This window comes from Strongylocentrotus purpuratus, unplaced genomic scaffold (genome assembly GCF_000002235.5).
Source record: "Strongylocentrotus purpuratus isolate Spur 01 unplaced genomic scaffold, Spur_5.0 spur5_scaffold_20, whole genome shotgun sequence".
In the NCBI taxonomy this organism is placed as follows: Eukaryota; Metazoa; Echinodermata; class Echinoidea; order Camarodonta; family Strongylocentrotidae; genus Strongylocentrotus; species Strongylocentrotus purpuratus.
The window spans coordinates 23,099,299-23,111,130 of NW_022145606.1; the positions used below are offsets into that span (position 1 = coordinate 23,099,299).

The following is an 11,832-nucleotide window of genomic DNA, read 5'->3' on the forward strand; positions in this document are numbered from 1 at the left end:
CTATAGGCTCAATAACTTTTTGAATACGAGAATGTTGTCTCCATCGCAAGCAATCATATTCCCTGATGACGTCATCACCACGCGAGATGATACAATGAGAGTCCATCTACTTGATAGAGGGAATGATGCTACTCTACTCTTATCCATGTCACCCCCACTCATCACCTGATCAATCACACACGTCTTGCACTCATCATCTGATGTCACGACGTAGAGGTCGTCTGTCATGGGATCGATGCAGGTATTCAGAATGAGACCACTATGGGTGATTTCCCTTTGAGCACCCTTTCTGTCGATGATGAACACTCTGTGATCCGGTGGGTAGGGTTGAGCGACGATATAACCTGAAGATAGTACACCACGCATCAGTATATCCTGTTTACATGTGATGGTATGCATGATCTTACCATCAGCTGGGTTGATGAAGTATATCTTGGACTGACCTTCCTCAGCAGCGATGATTATCCCAATCTGGTCAACAGCTACATCCACCCGCGTGCAATAACGCGGTGTGTTTTTTGGTATTGTGACGTCATTGATGTGGTCCCATTGTCTGTCATACACATTGATGAATCCATTCAAACTGTCCCCTGTATAACTACCACCAGTCCGAGGACTGTATTTACCGCATACTACCTTGTCATCATTCAGCAATGCACAAGAGACAACACATGATATAACATTGGTTATCACTCTCTGAGTGTGTTTAGTGTTCATATTGAACATGTATGTATTTTGTTCACCCGGATCTTTATCTGTAAGGATCACATTGCATTCATCTATGCATCCTGCAATGGCCGGGTATTTGATTTCATCACTGACATTGATGGTATCAATGAGCTTCCATTCCCCATCATACCCATCAATCCTCCCATCATACTTCTCTCTCCAAGCACCCTTCACAAACCTCACACCCGATATGGTATCAGTGACTTGTTTCACCTCACCCTCATTCAGTGGCTTTTTTAATTCATCAATCACTGATGTCTTAACAAGATGCCCATCTTTGACAAAATTATTATCATCTTCGAGAACTGTGTCAAGTGTCTGTTCTGTATTCTTTGTTGTTTTCATGTCATTTTGCCATGTTTTCTCAATTTCCGCTATCTTTTTCTCTTTTTCTTTAGCGATGTTTTGAATGTCTGTTTGAAGGCTATGCTGTTTTTCGTCGATGGGTTTTCGTCTTTTCTCTGCATTTTTACGGTTCAGTTCAAGTCGATTCTCTCTCTCCTCATCGTTCTTTCCGATCTCTTCTTTGATCTTTTGAATCTCCTCTTCAAGATTTTGATTCTTCTCATCAATTTCCTGGTTGATTTTTGCTGCGTCCTCCTTCTCTCTGTCTTCGTCTGTTTGGATCGCCTCATTGATTACCGAATCAACTTCATTTTTCAAAGCATGCAGAAGGTTGTCGGTGTATATCCTACACCCTTGAATCTGATCTCCATAATTTCGACAAAGCTGTAGTTTGTCCGTTGCCATTTCTCTCAAAGTGTTTAGACTCGCTCTGCTTTTCATGATCACGCCCTCTATATCCTGTTGCTCACAAGACTGCTCACAGTTCTCTCCTTCACAGATGTCTTCTGAAGAGCTGAAGTTAGCCGCCATCTTTATCAGAAAATCGACCTGTAGAACGCAGCCCAAGTAAAATAATGATAATATCAATAATGATAATAATAATGGTGATAATAATAATAAAAGTAATAATAATAATGACAAAAAAAAATAACAATGATAATTATAATAATAATGATTAAAAAGAATAACAATGATAATTACAGTGGTAATGTTAATAACAGTACAACTACTATAGGTTTTCCCGCCCAACTTCTTAAACTTCGCATCCAAATTAACGTAACGTTCATTCAAGTTCGTGCAAAATTGAATGACTATGTAGATCAACATTCAAGAAGCTAATAGCGTCATTCAATTTGATTTAGTAGCAGTGGCGTACGCAGGATTTTTTCAAGGGGGGGGGGGGGGTTAAAATCGGGCCACAAATTTCGCAACGACTCAGCCAGACGCTGAATAAGCGGGGGGTAAGAGGACACTTTTTTTTTTTTTTTGTCTCGTAATTTAAGAAAATTGACATTTTGTTCCGTTGGGGGGGGGGGGGTCATCTTTTTTAGGTCAGCCATTGGCAATTTTTTTTATATATTTTTTTTTTAATTATAAAAAAATACCAAAACAAAAATGAAAGGGGGGGGGGGGGGGTTCCCAAAAAACATGCACAAAACATATATATAAAACAAACTCAAGGGGGTGAGGGTTTAACCCCAAACCGGCTGCCTGCCTTAGTAACACACGGAGTTTAGAAAACAACTCCGTTTCGTTGACAATCGGCCGTAGACGAAAGACTTCATGCATGGCTGATTGTCAACGAAACGGAGTTAAGTCTTTTGGTAATTCTGTGTTTTTGCTACGGCAGGCAGCCAGTGAAAACGAATTCGTTTGATAAAATTATGGATATGCAAGCACTACTTTAAACATACAGAACTTTGTCATTCCTTGCTCATTGTTCGTGATTGAGGTGTCATATGAAAGGGCAGAAACTCAACTTTCTGGAAATGTGATTTTCTCTTTGAAATTCAGATACCGTCCGCCAAATGAATTTCTGGTTTCCTCTTTTCAAATTCATCTCAATCACTCATGCGTGAAATATACATTATATGAGTTACATCAGATGAAAGAAGAGGATCTCAGCTTTCCAAATATGTGTCATTTATCAATTATAAATGTGACTAATTAATGATAAAACATCGACAATTCTCGGTTTTGTTTTTTCTGGGACGCACTGTATATAAACAGATCCTGGACAGAGGAAGAGTTCAGCTTTAATAGACATGGACATGATGGAAACAAAATACGATGATGAATAATGAAAACGATGTTAAATGAAAAGATGGAAAGATCACCTACTCAATCAAGATTGATCAAAACAAACCATTTTAAAAATAACCTCAAAGACATGTATAATGAAAAATATGAAGATATGAATAAAGAGATGTTTCAACAAAAATAAAGAATGTCGAAAGAAAGAGAAAACATAAAATGCAATATAACTATATCAGACAAAATAATAAGAAGATGGAATAATGCGAAATCACGTCAGAAAAGATCATAGAGAAAAGGAATAAATAAATGAACATGAAATACTCAATATCCGAATAAACATCGAACATCATACTGTGATTATGAGGTCTAGTTTTAATTTGAATGACCCGATTGCGAAAGAGGTTGCCCATAGACGAAAATGAAACCGCAATTCGCCAAAGAATTCTCCTCCCACTCAACTTTGGCGAAATTGAATAACCCTTACGTATTTCCAAATTGACTGAACTGCATGTTTAGAAAATTCGGTGGCTAGAAACGTAATTGAATGCATCAAGTTTAAAAATGAACCAGGGCAGCAACGAGTGGAGAAAATTTGCTCGAACATGAATACACGTTAATGAAATTGATCGCTGCTTTGACGAAATTGGCCGGAAAAACCTATAATAACTATAATACTATTACTACTACCACTACTACTATTACTACCAATACTACTGATAATAGTTGGTTCTGTTGTAGACCACATGTCTGTCAGATTTGACAATTCTGGTTCATTGTGTACTCCACAATATAAACATGGATACAGAGCTATAATATGGAGAGACACGTATAGAGAGAGAGAGAGAGAGAGAGGGGGGTGGGTTACTGAGAAAGATGGAAAGAGAGTGGGGAAAGGAAGACAGTAAACGGGGCTCAGACAGAATAAAAGATTGGCGGGGGTAAGAAGGTAGAGAAGGAGAGAGATAGGGAGAGAGAAATAGAGAGCGGGGGGGGGGGGGGTTATCGATATAATTGACATTTGGCCTTATCCATCAAAGAGAGACACTGTAATAAAAAACTTTCACAGTAGCAAAACTGATTTTGTTTTCTTAATTTGTATCTCTCATGAAAATGCCCCAGCTCATTGTTTTTCTCTCGATCCATACCAAGTAGACCATTTCGTAGTACGCGAGTACCATAGTCTAACCAGGTTCACTGGGAGGTTTGTATCAAGATATTGATAACACTATGAGATAATATCAATGGCTTGTGTAGAAGCTTCCAGTTGGGCCATGATTTTGCAAATGAGTGACAAATATCTCTTTTTTCAAAGGATTCAAAGCGACATACCATCATAGCTGGTGTAACTCAGTCGATAACTAGTCTTGCATATACGTTCATTTTCTGAGCCAGTTTTATTCCTTTGTGCTGTTTTTTTTTAATTTCCGAGGATCATAAACGAGCTGCTTGTCTATTATCGATGGAAAAGGAATGCTTTTGTGTCGGCAACAGAAAGGTAATGGAATTTCAGATTTCAGCTAGAGCATGACAAGTTCTTTGTCACTCACTTCACGGTTTAACTCAAGTGAGCATCCAATCTTTCGTTCACTTAAAGGACCACTCTAACCAAAACAGTCTAAAAAATGAAAAAAAAAGACATGTAGAAAAAGATTTTGACGGAGATTCCGAACATGACAATGATTTTTCTTAGAAATCATCAATAATTCTGGAATATAGCTTTAAAAATGACGACTCAGAACGTTCAGGAAAAAAAAACAGTTTGGGAGTTGTATTGCGCAACTGTTTATGACGTCACTGCAGGAGCCTCTCTGGTAAAAAGGAGGGTGATTTAGGCATTAAATGTCTTTAAAAGGGCACACTATGATATTAATTGGAAAAAAAAAAGACATTTATCGGAAAAAATAATTGATAAACCCAGTACGTTTCATTTATGAGTTACAATAAGATTGTAAGATCCTTAGTTGTATGACAAATCTGACATGCTCGCAATGACGTCAGATGCGTCATCAAGGCCACGTGACCGTATTACTTTTTTTCGAGGGGCGTATCATTTTTGGGTCAATACAGAGATATGCTGAAAAATCAGAGGGTGGAATATTAATAAGTAGAGGTGTATTCTTAAAAGGCTGTGTTAGTTGGGTTAGAGAAGCCCTTTTAAAGAAAATTATTTTGGTGGTTTTGCTATTCATAAGAGTTACACGACAGGCAAGTAGTCTAGTAGTTTAACAACAAAAAACGAGCTGAAGCACACGTTTTGCTAGATTGAGCAGGTATAAAATCAACCAAGGCCATCTGGAATTCTGGACAATAGGTTTGCCAAGTTTAATGTTGACATTGTAGCGCTATTATCCACAGACGAGACGGCTAGACATTAGGGATTTTTAGATTTGCCGAAAGACAACGTGGATTGCTACGATCGACGTCCTTTTAATGCACTGCCTTGAATGGACGTCACACGTATCAGTCCACGCAAATCTAAAAGTCCCTATTGATTCCATAACATGAGCATGTATTCCTGTTGGTGGGTTTTACAATTTTATCAGAAATGACCTTTATATGCCCATTCGCAGATAGTATTTACGAAAAGGCTTATACTCACACTTGTTGCATAATCATTTCATTCTCATTTCAAACTCGTTCGTTTCATAACCGTTTTATAATTTTTTTCCCATTTCCGTGTTTACGTCATATTCTCCACACCCCCATCAAAACAACTCAACTCACTTCCTACACATCGATGTTGCTGTTCTTACCTTCGTATTTTGAAATCCTAAAGATAGTTTACCTCCTCGATTGGCTGTCTTTTGATGTTTTAACTTCGCCCAAAGAAGAAAAATTCGATAATGTAGTGGTGATTTGCACGCACTTTGTGCAAATCAAGATGGCGTCTAATGTCTAAATGTAAATATCATGTGTAAACTAAACCGAACCAGACACGTACTGCGATTGCCTTTACAAATTAAGCCAATACTCTTGTCATGCATGCTTACATGTCGTGCAGAAATAGGCAAGTAGAGTGAACAAATATGTACCATTGTCACATGATGCAGATTTATTGACAGAAGAAAACTCCAGCTGCCCTTAGTAAATATTGATCGACATGAAATATGTGAATAATATTTTAGCGTTACACATAAGGAATGAATTGAAGGCCAGTCAAAGCGGAGAAGTGTGTGTGTGTGTATGGGTGTGTGTCTTTTCTTTTGTTTACATTGGAAGTGCTATAAATATGGTACGTTTTACTGTGTAACGTCTCTCTCTCTCTCTGGTTCTCTCTCTCTAAGTGCCATATCGTTCGAATTTGTCGATCATGCGCTGTTCCACAATCGTGGAAATATTGTGAGAGGATGGGAAAGCGTGTTTTTTTAATTATTAAATAGGTGAGAAGACATGAGCCCCTGAACACTGGCGTACTGATGGGGATGGGGGTATATTGAATTCGTTATCAGTGATTTACGAATGTGGCTGAAATGACATGGTTTTCAGGTATTAATTTTTCTCCATTTTTTTTAAATCGTAACTTTGTATGCGTTTGTTGGAAAATTACAAATTCCCAAATGTACAGACGGGCGACAACATATGCTTATTTAGAAGCCTTCATGTCAGGGCCTGTAGAACGTCGGGGCTAGGGAGCTCGAACCCCCCCCCTCACTTTTTGAAAAAGTATATTCAAGAAAAAAAGAAAAAAGAGAGAGAAAAGAAATGAGTGACATGCCAATGTCCCAAAATGAGGTATCAAAATATGCTCATCTGGTCGTAAATACCTAAAAACCCATGAGCTTTTAGGGGCTCTGCCCCCTTGACCCCACCAAGGGCCCTAACGCGGCCCCTGGATGCTCATCTGACCTTAATTAATTACCTGAACCACCTGAGCTTCCGGGGGCTCTGCCCCCTGGAAGACATCCAGAGCTCTAAGGCGGCCCCCTGGATGCTCATCTGACCGTAATTAACAATGAGGTAGATCGTAGCGAGCGTAAATTGGAATAGGGTCCACGGGCTGAGCCCCAGGAAGCTCATGCTGTTAGGCATTAAATTACGGTCAGAAAAACATATTTAGATACTTTATTTGTGACACTGGCAGGTCGCTAATTGGCGGGGGAGGGGGTCCAGGGGGCACAGCCCCGGAAGCTTAGGGTTTTAGGTATTTAATACTCCACTTTAAAAAACGTTCTGTTGGGGGGCCTGCATGTTACATGTAAGAGTGGTGGTGATGCAGATTTTCTTCTGCCCCCCCCCCCCAAAAAAAGAAAAAAGTTGTTCACCTCCTGCATAAATAAATCTGCACTCATCTATCACAAACTCGCCGTTATTCAGCCATCTTGTTTCATTTATTCCCAATATGTTGACATTCAGCCTCATCATCTCTTGTTTAACGTTTTCCAGCTTGCCGCTCTGATACAGTGTTCTCACATTCCATGTTCCAACTCTGATGATCATGGTATTTCTATTGCGAACAGTAGCTGGCTGACGGTCGGGGTCCCCCTGTCGCCCACGGGAAACCCTACCGGGCGAGGTGCCTTGAGGTAGACGAGCCACCTTCACGCCATTGTCTATTGCTTTAGAGTTGTGGTTCATCACGATTGTTCTTTGAATGATAGTGAAGTGGATTTCCATTGCCTTCTTCACCGCAGTATGTAGCCGTATCTGGGATTATCCAGCACACCAGATTATGAGAGGTTCACCGTTGTCCTAAAAGATTCCAGGATCTTCCGGCGAAACACTCCTACTGCATCGCTGCTGCCCAATGCAGAGCAAGCTGGGCTTATTTAAAGGCGGTCTAAACTCGCCTTCCCAATTCAACGATTTAGGAGATATTCATTTTTGTGTTGGTCCTACTGGTGCCACCCAGTAATACCACCAGCCCCCTGATGCTGAATGGTCCCCCTCTTATTCGCCTTTTACGACATGCAGAGGATACGTGGTGGTATTTTTGACAGGCCCCAGTCCCAGCCCCAGCGTATTATTATGATTATTATTATGATTATGATTATGATTATTATTATTATTATTATTATTATTATTATTATTATTATTATTATTATTATTATTATTATTATTATTATTATTATTATTATTGAAACCCGCACATCAGACGTACATCAGAAAATGATTTCTAAAGTAAGTTCAATTATGACAATAGGGGGTTCTGAAATCATCCTTGAGTTTATTCTTGAAAGTCTTTGCGATCTTATTAACCCGTCGACTACTGAATTATCTAATTCCTATAGACTTATCACAGGGACTACCAGGTTCCAGTAAGCAATGGGTTAATTGACTCCTAGTAGATTTTTACAACAGACTACAGATATTTTGCTTAGGCGCCATCTCTATTTATACCGTTAAATAAGGAAAATTGATACAACACGATTCGAAAAATCAACCTATTAAATGTATTTCAAATAGTCAGGCGTCACCTATAGTTAATGTGCAAACGTGACAATGACTTATTACGTAATCTAAACATGTTGTCTATGGGATTAGGATATACAACAGAAATTGGTATTGGGCCGCTTTTGGAAAGTTTTTACGATCGAGTAAATTGATTAGTTCCAGAGGACTTTTACAACAGACTTTATATATTTTCAGAGGCGCATCTTTAAATTCACCGTTAAAGAAAACAAAAAACTTAGCAAATAATGAAAGTTATTTAAAATTCGTTATATCAAAATCATTTTTTGCACATCTGATATTTTCATGCGAATGTAACAAGATACAATGTTGTTCAAAATATTTATAGAATAAGAAATTAAAAAAATCTTTTCCGTAAAAACATTCATTTAATCGTATGATTAATTTTTTGTAAAATCGAAACAAAAAAAAGTTGTAAATAATTCAATCAAACAAGGAATATTAACTGAAAAATACTTTTGTTAAATAATGGAGCTTACTTTGCCTACCTGATATTTTCATGTTAATGATTTTTTTTTTTATCTACAATGTATATTTTAATTCTTGTTATCCTGAATAAATACATATCAATAAATAGATAAAATAAAATATGATATAATAACTTTCAAATATTTAGTTGAATAAGAAACTTAAAGAATCCTAGAAACCGTAGAAAATTTCATGGAATCTTATGATTTGTAGAATCAATAAAAAATATTTGTAAATTTTTCGAATGAAATAATTACGAAAATGGCCTTTTGTACTCTTGCCGTAATGATTCCATCCTTGCTCCCTCAGTGGTGTCTATGCTGGCTAAAATGAATACTCAATGACGTCATTTGTTTCTATTCGTTTCCGCCCTCGAGTTTTAATATATATTTTGCCCACCTTCTGGGAAAAGGAAATTGGGAGAAATGGCCTTGTGAAAACAATTTGTTATTACTCCTTGAAGGGATTGGGCATCTTTGACTCAGATTATAAACAAAATCGTACGTGGATTTATCCCATGCTGCAATGATAATTATAAACATTTAGGTCAGTGAGGAATCCCATGACGTTTACAAGCTGATCGCCCGTCTGGTTATCAAGATATTCATGATTGGAATTAGAAATTAAAACAAAAAAGTTTATGACACTATAGTCTATTGGGGCAAATGAGTATGTTGAAACCGGTCACTCAATTTTTTAAAACTTTTTTGAAGCACTTCATGATCATTTTGAAGCGCATTTTTTTAGGGCTTCAATATTACACCATATTACAGACACTGATAACACGTACATGGCCATGCATACATCTCAATTTTGTAAAACTAGAAACATTGTTAAACAATGCTTTTAAGACTACTAAAAGGGGTATTATGAAAATTGTATCACATATCCACAGAATTATGTAAATTGTGTTCGAGCAGAAGGTGAAGATATATAGAACTGACCTTACCACTGGCGACATCGCTAAACGAACTCACATCGCGATAATTGTCAGCAATCAAGAGATATATTTTTCAGCTGTGGTATGGGAATCGTTTTTTGAGAGAAAATTGCTATGATTTATTCTGGATTGTTTATCCTGCAGTAGATTGGTTGTTTGAACCAGTGAAATAAAAACAAACGCACCCAAACTCACTGGGCATCATATTAGATAAAAAAAAAACACAACTGGCATTTCCCTCACAGCCTAGCTAGTGACCCTAACCCTAACCTATACCCGAATCTCTTGCTCTTTGCTCATTACTCAGCTTCTATACATGTTATAATCTTATTTTGTAATCTTGAACATTCAGTGTGAATTTCGTTGGATTCTGAGAGAATTTTGTTTCTATATTGACCAGAATTCGAGTTTATCTTTAGGCATCACTTCACACACCAAATCGGGATGTTGAGTTCTTCATTGAAATCGACACCATGCACAGAAGTAGAAAAGCGTTTTTGTCTTCTTTTTCTTCCTCGGCGATTTGAAAGGTAGGTCTGCGTTGTTTATAATATTGTTGCTTCGTTTTTATTTCGTTTGATATTTTATTCAATGAACATTTATTCGTTATTATTACTACAGCCTAGTGTGCCCGAGGACAGTCTGGAAGAAATTCCTATCCGGCAGGTTTTCTTAAATAGTCATTGATTTACAAAATATATATATACGGTACATGTATACAAAATACATGAATACAAACAGTCTCAGAATTTTAAGTTACATTTCAAGTAATTTTAAGTTACACCCGTAGAGTATAAAACACGCTTGCTCGGAAGCTCAGGGGTTATGGGTAATAAATTACGGTCAGATGAGCATATTTTTATACCTTATTTGTGACACTGGCAGGTCACGATTTGGCGTGGGGTCCAGGAGGCGGAGGCTCAGGGGTGTTAGGCAATATATTACGGTCACATGAGCATCCAGGGGCCCGCCTTAGGGCCATTGGTTGGGTTCGGGGGGCCGAGCCCCGGAAGCTCAGGGCTTTATGCAATTAATAACGTCAGATGAGCGTAATTATACCTTATTTGTGACACTTGCAGGTCACTTATTGGCGGGGGTTCCAGGGGGCGGAGCCCCAGAAGCTCACATGTTTTAGGAATTTTATAACGGTCAGACAAGCATGCAGGGCCCCCCTTAGGGCCCTAGGTGGGGTCCAGGGGGCAGAGCCACCGGAAGTCAAGGGGTTTTAGGCATTTAATTACGGTCAGATGAGCATATTTCGATACCTTATTTATGGCACTGGTAGGTGACTAATTGGTGTGGGGTCCAGGGGGCAGAGCCCCCAGGAGATCAGGGGTTTTAGGCATAAAATAACCATCAGATGAGCATCCATGTGCCTGAGTTTGGGCCCTAGGTGAAAACCCCGGAAGCTCAGGGGTTTTCCCCTTTTTCCCTTTTCCCCCTTTTTTCCTTCTCTTTTTTTGCCAGGTGGGGGGGGGGGGGTGGCCCCCCGCCCCCTGGATCCGCCACTGGTATGCAGTAAACATTCCTTTGTTTGTCCCACAGGCACAAACTGAATATAGAAAACGTAGCTTTGCCTACTATGATCCGCTGTTGTATATCAAACTCCCACTCTCTGTTCAGTCGTGCACAACATTACATTTGTTCAAAAAGCAATGCCGTCTTTCTTGGAATTTACTGTAACTCTTTCACCTTCTTTGTTATATCTTAAAAGTGCAATAGGCCTTCTGTACTCTATTCATTCTATAATTATTTTAGTATTTCTATTTACTTTATCGTGGATTTTAGGTTTTCGTGTTTTCTGTTTGTTTAGGTGTTTTGTTTTAGGCACGCTTTTGTTATTGTATTACTTTTTATTTGTCATAATTAATAATACATAATCTATGATTTCAATAGTCTTATGTTTTAAAAATATATGTTTCATTTGATATTTCACATGTATGTACAATTTTTAATTGTTGTATTATATTATATTTTTTTTTTTAAACTTTCATTTTTATGCAGGGCATTCTTGGAAAGCAGATCCACTGGCTTCCAGTGGATCTGAATGAAACTATCCTGTTGAAAGAAATCATGAATAAATAAATAAATAAAACAACAGCAACAAAAATGATAATAAAAATAACAATACTTATTATGATAATTATCATTGTATTCTGTCTCTTTCATTCAGGGCCTGGTCC

At 38.0% G+C, this 11,832-nt stretch overlaps 1 protein-coding gene across 1 annotated transcript; it reads right to left on the reverse strand.

Annotated features, from left to right (window-relative positions):
* LOC105436535 lies at positions 1–5,717 on the reverse strand. The gene is made up of 2 exons (XM_011662160.2): positions 5,586–5,717; positions 1–1,623 (listed from the first exon to the last, which is right to left on the reverse strand). The coding sequence occupies exon 2, from the start codon at positions 1,603–1,605 to the stop codon at positions 1–3; it is 1,605 nt and encodes a 534-aa protein (XP_011660462.2). The 5' UTR covers positions 1,606–1,623; positions 5,586–5,717.
* Positions 5,718–11,832: the final 6,115 nt, after the last annotated feature.